Source organism: Tachypleus tridentatus, chromosome 1 (assembly GCF_004210375.1).
Source record: "Tachypleus tridentatus isolate NWPU-2018 chromosome 1, ASM421037v1, whole genome shotgun sequence".
NCBI classification, from domain to species: domain Eukaryota; kingdom Metazoa; phylum Arthropoda; class Merostomata; order Xiphosura; family Limulidae; genus Tachypleus; species Tachypleus tridentatus.
Window position 1 is genome coordinate 83,474,354 of NC_134825.1, and position 18,982 is coordinate 83,493,335.

Here is an 18,982-nt window from a genome sequence, read left to right on the forward strand (position 1 = left end):
ATTAAACCTTTCAAACATTAATTTTAAAACTTAAATATAAATACAATTTAATTGTCTGTCTTACTAATATGTATCTAGGTGAAAGACAATAAGTGCTAGCAAGGACAAAATCAGCAAACAGTGATCTAGCTGTTTGATGTATTTAGTAATGAATAATTCATGTCAGTTTTAAAATTACAGTTGGAAACTGCAGTTTAAAATGAGAACTTTTTTATTTACAGATTTGTTTTTATAAAAAGGAATTCAAACTTATGTAAAACTTTAAATTATAATGTACATGATAATGATAATTTCATTAGAATACATTGAGAATAAAATATTCAAATTTTGAATGCAACTGAATAAAACATTGTGATTTGCAGAGAAAGGAGTTTAAAGAGTTTAGTCAAACTGAAAGGGTTAAAGCACAGCATACTTTAGAAGACATTTCTATAGTACTTAACAGTAACCATTGGGTATGGGTTGATCCTGTGGATAGGCTGCCAAACCAGGTTTGTATTTATACAGTACTACAGAACATTCCATGCCCTTTAATCTTGTGTGTGTTATAAGAGTTACAGTCGACCTCTTAGTGTGAATGATAGATGCTTTTGACTGGCTTGCTTTCCTCTTGGTAGTAGTACAAAATTAGGGACAGCAACAGAAAGCCTTAGTAAATTTGCCACAACAAACAGTAAACAGCTTGGAGTAGTTTATACAATCAGTGTTTTTAATGATATATGCATAATAACATGAACATATTTTAGAACAATATTTATAGTTTAATATAAATTGGGCTGATGATTATTGTTTTCACTTAGTACAATATAAGGTTATTTTATCAAAACTTTACAGTTAATGTAGAGGATTTGGGAAGGGGGGGGGAATTGACAGAAATATTTTAAAACAAGTTTACCTGAAATATGATGGCTAGTAAAGTCATTGTATCTATTAAAATGAAATAGAACAAACTTCCACACTGAACTTCCTTTATCAGCCTGATTCCTTATGTATAGTTTTTGCTATTGACATTTCAGAACTGGTTTCTATATGTTCATGCAATTATGGAACTTTCAAATATTTTGAATGCACAAAGACTTTGATGCTGTGAATTACTTTCCTTTAAATGCCTTGCTGAACACATGTAGTTTTTGGAGCTCAAGGTGGTCTCATATCCCTGATATTTTAGTTTTGTGTACATAAACTTGGTACAATTTGAATACATTTCCATAGAGCAACATTGCAACTCTGAATTAGAAAATGCTAGCTTGTAATATGGTGCTATAAGAAAAGATGTCTCTAAACATCTTTCATCACAATTACACTCTTTATTTTTTAAGCTTGCATTATCATGGTGTACCTAATTATTATATTGAAATATAATACAAAAATTATTTCTACAAACAAGATCAGATTCATAAATGTTAAACTTAGTTATATCATTTTACACTTAACTGTATCAAGTTTTATTTTACTGATTAAATTAGACATTATATTCCATCATTTTTTGAGCCTTATCACATTGTTACAGTCCATTTTACTGTATCCAGCAATGCTCTGTTCAACAATTGTGCAACTTAACAATAACCCTGCAGGGTAGTTTCCATTTTGAAAAGCTCTGTCATGTGGCTGTTATGTCAAAATACTTCCCTCTAGATAAACAATCTAGTGTAAGAGGAAAATAGTTTTCCAGAGCCAGTTTCAACTTCAACAGTCTGAACATACAGAAAGTCACAGATGGTGCATTTGACTACTTCATCTGTGTTTCATCTTATGAGATAACAAGAATATCTTTCTAACTCTCCAGCTACTTGAAACATGTAATTGAATGGATATGTTGTGAGAACAATTTATGTACATGTGACTTGTGTTGCTTTTTTTAAATGATCCTCCTTGATTATGTTCCATATTTTTGCCCGGGGCATGTGGACAATTTTCATTGCTTACCTTTGTGTTTCTGTATTTCACCTCTTACAAGGCAGCAAACTTTGCTTACCATGGTTTGTTGCAAGGTTCTTTCTGGACAGTCAGTTCTTGTGCCCCAATTTCATACAAATTCATTTGTTTTTCAATGTCAATAAGTAAAGAGGATATCCACATCTTGAAAAATCGAAAGCCCAAATTTGAACATATCTTTACAGCTTGAGATATATTCACAATGTTCTAAAAACATGTAGAACCAAGAAGTCTTCATAAATGAAATAGAGACCCCGTAAAGGTCTACCTTTCGAAAGTGCTTATGTTATAGGGTTTCTATTTTATTTTTACAGATTGAGTGTGTGAACATTTTTTGTATAGAAAATGGCTGATCAGTTAATGTTTTTTGTGTATGCTTGTGTGTGTGTATCATCACCCCACCTACAAAACCAATATCAAAAAATCAAAATGTAGTTCAGATGTAAGCCTTTTCCACCACAACATTATATTGTGGTTGTTACATGACTGTTGATTTGCATTTTCAAAAAGCAAATCACTGAAATGAAGTATTAAAAAATATATATATAAATGAATACAAATATAAACTAGGTTTTAAATTATTTCATAAATTAAATAAAACCTTATGATTACAATTGAAAAGGCTTTCAGCTTATAATTTTGTAGTAAAAAGTTGTTTTTATTATACACCAGTGATTGGAATCACAGTAAAACTTCATCTGGCATTTTTCAAGTCAAAAATGAAATTTATAATTTCATTTAATAAATACATTTATCAAAAATGTAGAAGACATAAAAATCAGTACCTGAAGTCTGCAACAAAAATTATTATACAGTGCCACATAAAAATATTCATCCATACCAATAATGCCACATTTTGATGAAATAAAATATAAACATTGTCTCTTAATGAACTCTGTTTTAATTCAAACCTCTAATGATCAAACATAACACTGTTATGTGTAAGATAAATTCAATATCAGTAAAACCTTCAGAGAAAATATACGAGTTGGAATTTGCTGATTGCAAAAGTATTTAACTCTCTATCTCAGTTCCTGGTGGAAACACCTTTGGCAGCTGTGAGCCCTTTTAGATAGGTCTCTACCTGACTTTTATAATGGAATGGTGTAATTGTTACCCATATTTTCTGGCTGTATTGTCCTAATTCTGACACATTTGTTGGGGATTATTGATGAATTCAATCTTGAAGCCTTGCTAAAAACTTTCCACTGGATTCAAGTGAGGCCTTTGACTGGGCCACTCCAAGACATTCACTTTCTTCTATTAAAAACCATTCTAGTATAACTTTGACTTTAGGTCATTGTTCTGCTGAAATGTGAATTTCTGCCCCAATTTTAGATTCTGGTCCAAATCATGCAGGTCTTCCTCTACAATTTGTCTGTACTTTGTTCTATCCATATTCCCCTTAATCCTGAAAAGCTTCCTAGTTCCTGTTGATAAGAGGCATCCCTGTAACATAATACTGTCACCACTATGCTCGACAGTTAGGTGATGTGCTGTGTTGGAATTGCACCAGATGTAACACTTTGAATTTAGACAAAAAAAAACTCATTTTTGCCTCATCTGATCTTAAAACCTTCTGCCACATGTCTACAATATCATTTACATACTTTGCTGCAAACTCCATGTGAGATTTAAGACTGTTCTTTTTCAGTAGTTCTTTTTTAGCATTTGCCTGTGCAGGCCAGCTTTGTGTAGGGACTAGAATATTGTTGCTTGTGTATGAACACTGATTCTCATTTCAAACGTGGAACTTTGCATATCTTTCAAAGTCACTGTTGGCTTCACAGTGACATCCCTAATCATTTTCCTTGTCAAGTTGCTTAGTTGGGAAGTGTGGCCTGATTTAGGTGTTACAAACAGATACACTTCATCATACTGAAAGGGGATAATCAGTGACTTTTAATTTTTTCAAACTTTATCCTGATCTGTTCTTCTTTGCCACTTTATTTCTTACTTATTTATAAAGCTCATTGGTCTTCATGGTTTGTTTGTTGTATCACCATGTGCATTGTGGATTAACCAGATGCATCTATTCTGAAGTCAAGTTAAACAACTTTGGTTACACACAGACAGAGACCATTCTGCTAATTTTGTGATCTTTCAAACCAATCTTTTGAACCTGCACTGACTTAAGGTTACTGTAGCAAGGTGGTTTAATACTTATGCAACTGAGAATATTCTAATTTTCGTTAAAAATTAACGTAAACAATGTCATCATTTTTTTTACCTTTCTCAGTTTGGAGTAGGTTGTGTATATTCTAAATATAAAGCACATTTGAAACTTTCATGATTGCAAGCTCAGATAGCAACAAAATGTGGAAACTTTTCAGGGAAGTAATGCTTTTGTGAGGTACTGTAACATTTCACAAAAATAAAATTTGAGAATTTCCAAGACTTTGAATTTATACAAACACCTCATTTCAAAATATTCTATTTAGCATAGGCTAGATAACCGATAAACATTTATCTGAAGTTGAAAATAACTTCATCTAAGAGTTTTTCATAATGCAATTAAACTATACAATGTGCATCAAATCAAAACACATAGAAGTTAATAGTACTGTCTTTGTGGCTCGGTTTTAAACTTGTTTTCTATGCTGTAAGTTATATATGTTTAAATTAGTTTTATTATGCATACTGTCATATTTCAAATATAACTTATTATTTTAATAACAAAATTATGCAAGGAAAATATGTATATTTTTCAAGAAACTGATTAAAGTTTTATTGACTGTTCATGCTGACAGGTTTATCTTCACAGTTACCTAACTCTTCCAAGAATACTCATCCAAGTACTTCTAGATTATGGAACATAAAAGACAAAAATGCAGATGAACATAAGGATCCAACTTCATGGATAACAAATGTCAAAGCACTTTATACAAAAATGTCCAGTTGTAATCAAAGGTGAGAATAAGCTAGTGAGTGTGTGTTGTTGTTTTTTATATATACACACACAAAAAATATGATGTCATTAATAAAATTGTTCTATTCTTATGATATTAGAAATGTTATAAGCATTAAAGTAATAACTGTTAAAGCATCAGGGATTTTTGAGAAACTTTTAGCATAGGAAAATTTTGTAAAATAATTAGTGAAATAGCCAGAATGAATTAAATTTCTGTTTTTATTGTGTTTTGTTTTATTATACAGTTCTTTTTATACATTTTTTTCAGTTCAGTACAAAATATAAAAGAAGAAAATAGTCCTTCAACAAGTGAAGATTTATTACTTCTTTCCAAAACATGCATGATCCTGTAAAAGCTAACCTGTTGGAAAAAGCACCTCACCGACCTTATGATATTGACCTGTACCACTGGGAGGAAGAAAAACTAGAAGTTCCAGCAGTTGTTAAGTGTGTATACTCATTTTATATGAGATAAAGCTTCTTAAATACACTTCATAGTGAGGTTAAATACTTTAAGTTTTTTTTATATTTTTGAGTTAATTTCCTATATTATTAAATGTAAAATATTTCACACATTCCAACCATCATATTGGTATATTTAGCATGTGACTAAATATTTTAAATTTCCTGTATTGTTATTTTATCAAAAATAAACATTTATTTATTTGAAAGTAGGATTACTGGAAACAACAAAATTATATAATGAAAAACTTGTGCTAAAACAATGATGTTACAGTATAAATAAAGTTAAATATGTATTAACGTTTTTGAATTAATGATTCTGTTGCTGATATGTATAACAATTACAGGTTTGATTCTCTTCACAAGTTTTGGCAACCAATTGAAAATGAAACAACAGAGTTCCAAGCTCAGGTAAGTTTTATGCTATTTGAGTTGCATGTATACAGTAAAGGTTTATGTACATAAATTCCAGAAAAAACAGCTCATGAGGAAGCTTCATGGTGGTTTTTGTGTAAAGTTTTTTTCATCTTCATAGGATTTTTTAATGCAACAGTTCATGGTCTTTCTGTATTCTAAATTATTAATTTATCAGCTGCAAGAAAAGTTTAAGTAGAATTTTGGTCAGATTATAAACTGTTTATTCTCTTGTTATAGGTTCAGTAAAATCAACCCAAATAGACTTTCATATTTTCTGTACTATAATTAATATTCTATTTTGTGTATCTTTACAAAATTTTAAAAGCTTTCAGTGATCATTAAGAGTTTTTTATTACAGTAATTTAATTAAAAATTCCTCCATAAATATATAGTGGGAAGGTGATTGTTTATCCAAATGCAAAGTAATTTTCACATTAAGATTAAAAATACTTTTTTTCATCTGAAAAATCTCACATTTCATAAATATATTCTCTTCAAATCTTCTATATAAATTTCAAACTTTTCTATTCCCTACTTTGTACAAGACCTGACCAACTTTGTAACCACATAAAAAACGAAATAAATCTAAATTACCCATTTGTTTTTATAGAATAATTTCAAATAGTAAATAGTGATTTTTGTATAAAGTTTTTTTCATGCAACAGTTCATGGTCTTTCTGTATTCTAAGTTATTAATTTATCACTGTTAATATTTTTTATATTATTAAGGTAGAATGTGAGTTTTCTCATTGCACAAAACAGTTAAACAAAGTTAATGTGACACAGTTTTTTTACTGTTTCAAAAGTGTATATTTAGATCTTCTGGTGATTAAGTGGTACATCTTTGGGTTTATAATGCTAAAAACAGGTTTCAATACTTGTAGTGAACAGAGCACAGATAGCTTTGTGCTTTATAACAAATCAAGTTTGATATAAAAAAATTAGTATGATAATTTTTAAACCTTGTAATCTGCTGAGGTTTAACTAATCTTAAAATGGTAATTTTTTAAACCCAAGAAAAATTTTAATTGATAACTGTGTATATAAATTTGTAATCTATGTAAATTGTTTAATTATATGCTTTTAGGACTAATGTTAGGAGGTATTTTATCAGGCTTAGTGATCACTATAACTTTCTTCATGATTTTGTACCTCAATCATATTCAATTTGTAACATTATTAAAAGTATAATTTAACTGAATATTTCAGGAAGGAATAGCTTCTTTAAGAAGAAGAGTTATTGACTTCAGTGGAGAATTTGTTCCTGTTAACTGGAAGTGTAATGCACCTCTTACAAATGGGAAACTGTGCCCACGACAAGACAGGTTTAAAGTATGCTTAGGTTTCTTTGTGGTTATTTTCTTTTATGACTGTCATATAGATTACAGAAACAGAAAATGAGGATCTCTCTCCTTTAACCTTTTTGAGACTATAGAGCATCTAGTCAGATTTCAACAATTTGTAACTCAGAAATAACATAGAATTGTTATTTTGTAATAATTAGTTAGTACTTTGCAAAGAAAATGGAAATTCTTTTTCAAGCTCTCATTTCTATGTAGATTTATGGTATCTTGCCTGTATAAAACAATACAAATATTGATTTATTTCTGCCCAGTACAATGCATGGACTTGTACTTGCTAAGAAACTATCCTTGAAAATATAATTATTAATTTAATATTTCTTATTTAATTTATGATATTATACTATGTGATCTGGATTATTAATAATGAAACACATCTTTGAAAATAGCTGCAAGGAAAGTTTAAGTAGCATTTTGGTCAGATTATAAACTGTTTATTTTCTTGCTATAGGTTCAGTAAAATCAACCTAAATAGACTTTCATAGTTTCTGTACTATAACTTGTATTCTATTTTGTGTATCTTTACAAAATTTTAAAAGCTTTCAGTGATCATTAAGAGTTTCTTTATTATAATAATTTAATTAAAAATTACTCCATAAATATACAGTGCAAAGATGTTTGTTTATCCAAATGCAAAGTAATTTTCACATTAATATTAAAAATACTTTTCTTCATCTGAAAAATCTCACATTTTATAAATATATTCTCTTAAAATCTTCTATATAAATTTCGAACTTCTCTATTCCCTACTCTGTACAAGACCTGACCAACTTTGTAACCACATAAAAAAACGAAATAAATCTAAATTACCCATTTGTTTTTATAGAATGATTTCAGATAGCAAAAAAAAACCATAAAACTAGATATATTTATACATAAAACTTATTGCCTAAAAAACTATGTTGAACTAGTATTCTCACCACAAGTTATAAATCACATGTTGAATATATAGCTCACATTAACCTGTTGAATTGCATAACATGAGCATACCTCATGAAAAGTGCTTATTATTAATTATTTATTTTGTCTAATCTAACCTTGTCTAGCCAAAATGGTTTGGCATGGCCTGGTGGTTAAGGTGCTTGACTTGTAATCTAAGACTTACCCTTTTAGCCATGCGGGTGTTATAATGTGATGGTTAAACTTACTGTTCATTGGTAACAGAGTAGCCCAAAAGTTGGCAGTGGGTGGTGATGACTAGCTGCCTTCCTTCTAGTCTCACATTGCTAAATTAAGGATGGCTGGTGCAGATAACCCTCATGTAGCTTTGCATGAAAAAAAAAAAAAAAACTAACTAATTTTCTAAGTAGTTTTAAATTTTAATTACTTTTATAATAATAAATAAAGAATACACATGGAAAACAAGAAATAAAATACTTATCTAGGCCATCTTGTTTTTCTTGTTGATTGTCAATGAAATTTAACCCTACTTTTTTATTCTAATAATCCTTCTGCATTAAGTAATATTTTATTTCATTAAATGATGTACCAAAGCAAACAAAGAATAATAACATGCCAAAAGCAAGCAGATAATGTCTCATGACTATCAAAATTTTCTGGTTCTCTAACTATAGATAAACAAGATTAAAATTTATTCTAAGCTCACTGATGTGATCTTTATTGGAATAATATTTAAACTGGAAAAAAAATAAACAATTTTCTTTACTGAAAACAATCTAAGAAATATATTGTTTATTAGATTGAAACCTTGGCTTTTTGTTAGCTATGAATAATATGTTATTAGTCATAAGAGAGAAAGTTATTAACTATTTCTGGAAGAGAAGATGTGACAAGAGGGGTCTGATTTTCTAATTTATGACTATAACTAATAGTATTGAAGGCTATAAAAATTGTGCTTTACTTGAGTAATGATAAATAATAATGAGTAATTTATGTTAAATTTTGTACTTCTCACAGGGATGGTAAAAAATTAAAGAAGGTAGTTACTTAGTAAATGTCACAATTCTCATACTAGAGGAAATTAATTTTTTTAATAATGCCTTATAGAATTAAGAACTTAAAACTTGTATTAAAATGTGGATTATTACCAACATTTTTATGCTCAGTTTATTTATATACCATGATAAGAAATTAGTTTAATTGATTTTTAAATGTAACTGACTAAAACCTTATAACATGCACTAGAAGAAATGCCAGTGTTGAAAGTGATATGTTGATGTTAAATAAATAGTTATCTGTAGTAATATGGCTTTATGGAAAAATGATTAGATTAAGTTCCTGCAAGAATGAACATAGGAATTAATGAGTTTATAAGACTGTTTTTAGAGGTGTTATTTTGTAATTTAGTTAGTCATTCTCGTCATTCCTGAAAGTATTTTCATGTTAAATTATATCTGTTTAAAATCTGTTGATCTTTTGTTATATTTTAAGACATCAGATAAGCTTTAGTTTAGTGAATATAAGGAAGTTGATGGGAAGGTATTCCATAACTCAGCTCCATTTTTATTGACTATTATTTAAGTTTATTGTATTCAAACAATTCACATAAATAAATGAATTTGTTAGGTATTTAAAAGAAGGGATAGTTATTATGTATATAAATTTTTCTTACCGAAGAATAATGTTAAGAAAAACATTGTTACCCAGCTTGACAAAGGTAAATGGTGAGGTCCTGGGTAACTTATAAATCTGTGCCAGTTTTTAACTATCATGGACAAAACTTTTATACCTGCTTTTTTGTGTGTGTTTAAAGAAAAGATACTTTCATAGGTACTATAAATCTAAATTATTGTTAGCAATTTTTTGTAATATCATTAATGTTAATTGCTTAATAATTATCCCACATTTGTATGTGTAATATATGATATAGTTTTAAAAAATCTTGCTTTTAAAATTTTGTTAACATTGTAGTTTTTTAAGAATGTTGAATTTACTTCAGGTAGATAATGTTGTATGGTCAAAAATTGTTGTAATTGTGTTGCACATTTAGAAATGTCATGATGCATTTTTAATAATAAGGTAAAAATGTGTTCCCTACAGATAATGCATTTTGGTAGAAATAGGGCTTTGTTTTCTGTTCATATAAAACTTGATAAAAAAAAAGTTTAATATTGTAAGAAGAAATTTACTTCTGATAGAATTGTAGATTACCATAACAACAACTAAAGTGTCAGTTATACTAACCTACCAAATACTTTCTGAAAATGTTTTGTCCTTTCAGAATTTAGAATAAAACAAATACTATTATGTGAAGCATTAATTTGTTGTTCCTAAATTTCTAAGTTAGTTATCTAAAATGCATTGTATTCATTGCATGTACTGTAGTATGTTTATTGTTTTAAACAGGCTTTACCTGTGATATATTTTTTGTTGTTACAATGCTAGTAAACAAAATGTTGATTTTATTCAAAACAAAACATTGATTTTACAAATTATATATAGCCAAAATGAATTATTTTACAGTATTAAAATGTATATATTTGAATTTCACTGGCTTTACACTATTAACAAGTTTGCATACACTTAGTGCCCTTTCCATGGCCCCATCATTCCCCGAGATGAAAAAGGGAATGCTGTGAATTCAGAGAGCAAGTATTCTCCCCGTCAAGAAAGTCAACCTTCTACTTCTTCAGGTGGGTTGGACAATAATCAAGTCATATCAACAAGTAAGAGTACATCCATAAGTGTATTATATTGAGTTTGATCTTACAGTACTGGTTGTATTAAAAACATGAGTAAATACATCCTGTATAAAATATTTATCTAATATTCACTATCATTGTTTCTGTATGTAATGTACCCTCATTATGTTGATCCTAGTAAATTAGTAAAGTAATGAGTATAGGCATCAGTCATGAAAAAGTAGGTCTGTTCTTCATTTTATCTTGACTTACATGTTACTTTATGACAAGGTTTCCAATAAAACCATAACAGACAGTTACATAATGGCTATCAGGAAATGTTTTCAAAGTACAGACTGTATCTTTACAGAATGCAAAATGTAAGTTTTTTCAATATTTTCACTAGTACCATTCTTTAGTATCTCCAAGTAATATGACTATAATTCTTTTCATACATACACTTAGTATAATCTATTAATATTTTGATTTTACATTTTTTATATTCATGACTCTTGGAAATAATATTCTAACTAAAATTAGGTTTTTTGATTATTGCAATTTTCAATTATTTCAAATATCCAAGTTATCAGAAAATTTCCATAATAATTTCTCTTTATTATTATAACTTTTTTATCAATTCAAGTTAATTTAACTTTGATTTCATATGGCTTGGTTGCTTAGTGATTCAGACGTCTTGGGTTTAGTTTATGTTGACACCAAATGTGCCATATGTAAGAGACTTATAAGCTGTGGGATATTATATTTGTTGTTAAGTTATGGCTGAACTACTAAGGCTATCTCTTAACATCCATATTTTTGAACTATTGATTAGAGGGAAGACAAATGGTTGGCAGCATCAGTCCACCATCAACTTTTTGGCTACTTTATTGTTATATAAAGTGTGACTTACTAATTTTTTTATATTATGTTTGTAATTTATAATTGTGTGACTGTATTATTTAATGTTAAATAAGATGTACAATTACTGTGTTGAAAATGCAATTTATTGTGTACATAACTTTATTCTTTAGTGCTAAATAAACTACAAGTTTACTTTTTCTACTTTGCATATGTCTTATACTTTTAATATCACATGTAAAATTAAACAAATTTTATACCTTATCAAAGAAGTAACTTTCTTCAGGTGAACTATTTCCTGTACCCATCAGTTTTTATCACAATTTTTTTGTTGGTTACTAGTTTTGAAAGCAGGCAGTATGTAATAAAATTATTAAAATTTTCTCTTCCAGCCTTTCTTTTGGTACTTATTACTTATTAGAAATTTTCACTAACAACAGAAACTTTGTCAGGATATAAAAAACTGCTTAGTGTAGATATTGTTATTTGATTTATTTTGTGAGTGAATATTTTATGATTGTTTAGTTTTGTTCATAACAAGAGACTTAGGAGCAATTATTTTTAAAGTAAATGTTATGATGAACTCATTAACATAACTCAGTAAGTGTCATACACTGTATTTGTAACTAACTCATTGCTCATTGATGTCGGGATTAGGGAACATTGTATGAAATTTATTGATGTTGAGAATATATAGTGAGAAGATTATTTAGAAATAAACATATAAATAGTATGAGATGAGTAGAAAACAGCAGATAGACAAAGACAGAGCAGATAAGAAACAAACTGGTCACATAAAAGAGATATTCAGACATAAAAGGAAGGCATGATGATTAATATAAGTTTATATATATTCAAGCAAGACTAATAGTGTGGAAAGAGATAAGAAGAATAGTTTATCTCATGAAAGAGAGTTCAAAGTAACTGAACCTGCCTGTGTGAACTTTGACAAAAAGTAGACATTTTGTGGAAGTAAGCTTAAATTTAAAAAAGGAACACTGAATTTTATAAGTATAAGATACATTGTGGTAATAAAGCATAAGTGAACTATGTTTTGATAGTTTGGCAGTAGTTATAAAAGCAAACATTTCATTTTGTCTGCTGAAATTCTAAAACAGTTGAATAGGCTTAAGTGGTTTATTTTTGTAAAGAAGTAAACTATATGGTGTTTATGACATACCTATGATAATCTATAGTGTAAAGAATTTGTTGTACGTACGTTTAGCTACTTGTGGATATACATATTTTGAAAACAACGGAAGCATTTATTCTTCTATTTATTACCAACAAGTTACAGACACCTACTGTAGAAGAATCTTCAGCCCAACAATGACACATAGTATATATTTTAAGTTACTATATATGATATAAAAAGTAAGTTTCCTGACAAATCTAAAAATTGGAAACTTTTTGGAAAGAAATACCCAGAGTTTTATTTCATAGGTAACAGGTTTTTGTATTATAACACTTGAAAGGTAGTCCTGGTTCTGATTTTTTAATCTTTAACTGTTTTTTGTCAAATTTCAGTTTTAAGTAAAAATAAGTAGTCAAAATATATTATATTATGGTAATGATTTGATAATAAATTTTTTCATAATTATTTTGTCTGCAGCAGCTTTGTACTTTTCTAATTATTATTTGTTTTGTGTCCAAATAGTTATGGTGTTATTTTCAGTTTTCATGAAACTACATATCTCTTGGTCATTTTTAATTTTAAACCTTTGTATTCATTTAAGCTGTTTATTAAAAACGATTTTTTAAATATTGATATGGCTTGTATATACATTTTAGTATATAAGAAAATATTACCTCTGGTTGGGTTTTAGGGAAACAATCTGACTGGCAAGATCCAGATCTTTTGAGAGATATTGAAGCTGCAACTGGGATCAACCTTGAATTGCCGCATTGTCGGGGTAAAAGTCAAAAGGGAAAAGGAAAAGGGAAAAAATCTAAAAAGAAATATCCTGGCTTAATAAACATCGAAACCTATCAGAATACAACAAGAAAACGACTTGCTAAAAAAGTTTTCAAAAAGTGAGCATAGGAAGTTAAAATTACCAGTTTGAGTATAACATATATCAGTTACTTCTTATAAAAATAAATTTGTATATTAGTAGTTTTTTGTTAAGTACTAAGTTGTTTTATTTTTATTGGCATTGCTTTTTAAGAAAAAGTGTTTTAGAAAGGGTTCATTCAGTAACTTATTAAACTGAAGAAGCTGGGGGAATAAAAATAGTACTTCTATAGAGCACTGTACTAATTTTATGATAGGTTTTTGTTTAAGTACACTGAGCATCTTAAAAACTTATTATTAAAAATGAAATATGTGATAACTACAAAATGGTAAAGAACTTGGGTTTTAGAGTAGAAATTTTAAAAATCTAAAACCATTGATTACTAAAAACTGATCTTATAGATTTGATGTCTGAGAAGAAAATTGATTACTAAAAATGAGAATTGTATGGTAGCTACAAGACTAGAGGAAAGTTTTCTTTAGAGAGTAATTCAGCATAATCCTGTTTGAGAAAATAACTGCTACTATTTTTATTTTCTAATTTTCTATCAAGACAAAAAAAATTACTTTTGCCAAAGTTCTCTTACTAATTTTGAATACAATATCATTACGAATGTTTTTAAGAGCATCTTCTAAGCCTGTTCTTTATTTTGTTGAGAACATTAAAAAAGACAACTGTCAACTGAGGTTGTACCTTTTTAATAAACAGATACTCTTGTATATTATTTGAAATAATATTAAACTATTAAAAACACCTGTTACTTTGAAGCAAAATCAACTGTAATTTAGTTATTTTTGACACATTTTAATGTGTATCATGTAAAACTCAAGTATAATTTGTAAAAGATTTAAACAGAAGTCAAATATGTTTTTGTTCGTTTATACATATTTACGGTTATTGGAGAAAACTTTAGCACTTAAGCATTAATAGGAATATCAATACCACTGACATTTTTATATTTTTAAAATACCATTTTATTCTTCTGCATTTCGTTTTTAATTTGCAACTTTGACTTTCATTAAAGATATCCTCCTGTAGCTTGTCATGACTGATTGTATGAAGTGTGTTGTACTCATGAATTATATTTGTGACTTTGATAGTTTTTTGCTTTTTCACAACCTGCATAAAAAACTTGAGTGTGTGTGATGGTATTGTGGTTTTTCTAGGGATTGCTGTTGTCTGTCATAATAATGTAGTTCAATTAAGAAGTTTTTGTCCAAGTGTATCTTTTATTATGAGAGGTTGGATGAAGATCAGTGGAATTAAAAAAAAAATACATTGTTACCTGTTTCTTATTTGTCTGATTAGGGCCAGATTTTTTCTTTTTGATGTAGAGGATTTTCTGGTTTTATGGTACATTTCTAGTTTAGCTGTTTTGTAGCTGTCTTTTGTTTCCTGTCACACTCATGTCATCACACACACAGTAAAATCATGAAATTCCTGTAAGTACATTAAAATGCCATCTCTTAACTCTTTGATGCCTGGTTGAGTACAGTCCACAATGAAAGCAAAACTACACCACTGAGTTACAAAAAGTTATACTAAATAAACTTGTAGTGCTTTATGTATTACATTAAGAGAAAACAAAATATCTTTAGGGTAGAAAATTATTCAATATAAATGTTTTATTCACTTTAATTTATATAATTTTTTAAATTGCAGATTTGGATTTTATCTTATTTTGAGCTTGTTCCCCAGAAATTCACCAGTGTTCAATAATTTTCTGCACTTTTTCTGAGATTAACCATACTCATAGAGAATACTCAATATTTCTAATATTTTTAATAAAGCAGAGCTAACTTTCTCTTCTAACTTGATTACAAATATATTTTTAAATTTTTTTGTCTGTTCAAGTTTCTGAAACTTGGTTGTCATGGTGTGATATAATTACCTCTATCTCAGCTTCAAGAAGTTATAAGCTACTGATCAAAACATGTTACAAAAGCAAAATTGCTTTTAATTAAGCAATTTGCATAGAGTTCAGAACAAAGTAATTAAGGCTTAGCTTTGTGATGAATTGATTGAAAAAAATGTGCCTGTGAAGAACTATGCCATAATAACAATCCTCATTTTTTAAAGCTTGCATTTGAACTGTGATATTGAAATATGATAGGAAAATAATTTTTTATTGTGTAATAACGAAGTTTTGCACTCAATTGTATCAAAGTTTATTTTGACAACAAGGCTTCTGTGTTAGAACTTGTTTCCATTGTTGTATCAGCTTAAGTAACTCCTTGAATAGACAAAGGAAAACACCAAAAAGAACTTTAAAAGAAAGTATATGGATTAATATGAAACTTATTACATGCATTAAATGTAACCTTCTGATAAACAAATAACAAGTGGACTTGTTTATAATTTTTTCATGGTAAAAAGTTGTTTTTATTGCACATCTGTGTGTCGTGTTTTTTGAATTGAAAGAAAGAAATTATATACAGCTTCATAAAATATAATCTTTATATGAAGCCATGTTTGAAAAAGATGTAGAAAGCCACAATATTCAGTAATTAAAATATACAATAAAGTTATCAAAATTAAATCTTTTTAAAATTTAAAAGTTCAAAAATCATAGAAATATTGCATATAAAATTAAAAATAGGTTATCTGTAGAAGTTACATTATATGTAGAAATTAATTCAAAGTTTTCAGAGTATTTTATTCAATAGTTTTTGTTTTTTTGTAATGCATCTTAACAAACCATACAACAAGTGTTAAATTTGTGCACCAAAGTCTCAAAGATTTAACTTAAATTTCAAGAAAAGTGATCAATAAAAGTATTCATGAATTGTAATTTATCTGTTATGTTGTTCAAGCAACTTTGTTTTTCTTCTAGATCATCACTTAAGAGAGTAGCTGAAGCAATGGATGCTATGGACAAGAAGAAGTTTCTTGACAAGTTTGGCAATCAGTTTAACTATGCTTTTTCAAAGTAATTTATATAGATTGTAGCTTTCATTAACAAAATTGAGTTTAAACATTTTGTTTGTATGTATATATATGTATGTGGGGTATTATAATTAGTATTTTTCTTTGTTAAGAAATAAATTTTGTAATTATTATTTATTCATTTATCTCAAAATGAAAGAACAAACCTAATTCCTAAACTTCCAATCCAAGATATCCACACTATCAAAATACTAAGCTACTTTAGTAACTTTTTAACCAGGTAAAATGTATTTTATTTTTAAATAAATAAATATGTATATTTTTATTATAACCACAAATTCTAAAGCCATAAACAAAACACATTAACATGAAACAAAATATGTTGTATATTTTTAAAAGGATCCTAGGGTACAAGCTGCAATGTGGGATTATAAAATGTATCCTAAGTTTTGGAGGTGACTGAAGAAGTAGGGCCCACATTGTAGTGGAGATACACCATCTATCAGTCTAACCCCCAATTCACTAGTCTCACATAAGAAGATTAGAAATTAGGAGAGCAAAATGTGGGTGCTCAAGCCCACAACATCCCACATCTATATCACCCTTCACTGCCTGCAGACAGTTGTGAGAAGGTGACTACTCTCCAAAGTTAAGAATAAGAAAAAGATAAGCATAAAAAAGATGAAAAATAAATAGATAAAATGAAATAAAGTAAATAAAAAATGAAAATAAGGTACTACCATTTGGGGGTAAGTAAGATGAAACTTATCTCTTGAAGTTAGCATTCCTGTTTCCAGTATGGTAGAGGCACTAATTAACACGACATCAGTAAAGTGATAGTTTACTATGACTGTCATGTTTTTATATGCGACTCAAGGTGTACATCCACATAAAGTAGTGCCAAGTTCTTAGATGACCTTATTTTTAGCTAAAAATAATTTTTAGTAGAATTTCTCTGATTTTACTTTCTTTGAATTTATTACAGAACAATTTAATGATGTTATCTAAAATTTCTTTATTAAATCCATTAACTGTTAATTTTTGTATCAGTATGTCAACATTATTAATAAAATATTGTAATTTATTACATATTTTACAATATTTGAATAACTGCAAAGTTATAATGTTTATAATAGATGGGTATGGTACATTACTCTGTAAGGAGGGTAAACCATAAATAGGAAAACCCAAATATTTTCTTTCGTCAAAAATATTTATATTGATAACATTTTTATCAATACACCCATACATTTTTTGTGTCTGTAATTAATCCTTTTTATAATTATTTGCAGTTTATGTATTCACCTGGTTTAAAATATGAATAAGAACTGTTTAGAGTTATATAAAAATGTCTTAGCAGTGACTGAATAAATACATGAATGAGACATTACAACAACAGTTAGAAATATTAAAAGAAAAGATACCAAGCTCCCTAGAAAAATGTGATAACAATAAAATATATGAGATTTTCATCTAATGTACTCAAGTAACTGTTGTTAAGTTAAAACAGGGAGCACTGAGTATTATTGTAACTTCAGATAAATAAATTATCTACTAGCTATACTGAAATTTTCTTGTTTATTTAGTATGTTTACAGTGGACTTTTATACAGTTTTAGATCCAATTAAATTGTTGAGATGTAATGAAAGTATCAACTGATATTAATGCTTTTCATTATATGAAATTGCATTTGTCTAAAAATATGTTTATAAATTACTTAGTATGTGAAAAGCAGAGCACTCAGATTATAAACAAATAAAGCATTTTATTTAATCATTTTGTTTGGCTTGCATGTTGTACCATTAGTAGAACTCACATCAGTATGAAAATGATAGGAATATACAGAGTGAATTATATTGAATGCCTATGCATTGAGAAGTACAGTTAATATGTTAAAATATTAATATTTTACAGATACATTGTTATAAGATGAAAATGATAACATAAATCTCAAAGATGAATATAAATATGTTAAATATCCAATATTATTTTTTATCTTAGTGAATCTATGGCTGGTCCACATATTAACATGTTTATGGACCTGAAATGTAAGTTATTTATTATAACAAGCTATACTTTCGAGGTGGAAATTTTAGTGAGAATTACAGTGGCAGTTTGTGGTGATGCACATGATTATTCCTGATTTTTTATCACAATGTAACTTTTACTAGACTAGGTTTATCTTTAGAAAGGCCAAAAGTATTGATCTCAGTCGTTTTGCTTATGTGAATTTATGTCACTAGTTATGCTACTTAGCCATTATACCTTTTACTACTTACATTATATAATACTTTCATAATTATGAATTTGTGGAAAAAAACTCTTATATAATACGATTCAAATTCCGAAGTTGATTTACTTTAGTGATGTTACATAATAATAAAGTTGTTACAAATTCTCAAAAATTAGATCTTCGTAACAAGCACAGTCACATCGTTTGGTCTATTCTCCCACAAAATGTCTCATCATTCTTAACAAAGGATTATGTTGCACATTAAAATTGTGGTTGTGGTTTTGTTACACATTAGTGGTTAAATGTGAAAACAATTAGACTTG

At 28.2% G+C, this 18,982-nt stretch overlaps 1 protein-coding gene across 1 annotated transcript in view; it reads left to right on the forward strand.

Moving 5' to 3' along the window:
• The window catches only part of LOC143253892 (UV-stimulated scaffold protein A-like), a 37,318-nt gene extending 19,121 nt beyond the window's left edge, over positions 1 to 18,197 (forward strand). The window contains 8 exon segments of the mRNA XM_076508443.1: positions 4,686 to 4,845; positions 5,115 to 5,180; positions 5,183 to 5,293; positions 5,656 to 5,719; positions 6,935 to 7,057; positions 10,574 to 10,712; positions 13,352 to 13,559; positions 16,374 to 18,197. Coding sequence (XP_076364558.1) covers positions 4,686 to 4,845; positions 5,115 to 5,180; positions 5,183 to 5,293; positions 5,656 to 5,719; positions 6,935 to 7,057; positions 10,574 to 10,712; positions 13,352 to 13,559; positions 16,374 to 16,473 — 971 coding nt within the window. The 3' untranslated portion in view covers positions 16,474 to 18,197.
• The last annotated feature ends 785 nt before the right edge of the window (positions 18,198 to 18,982 follow it).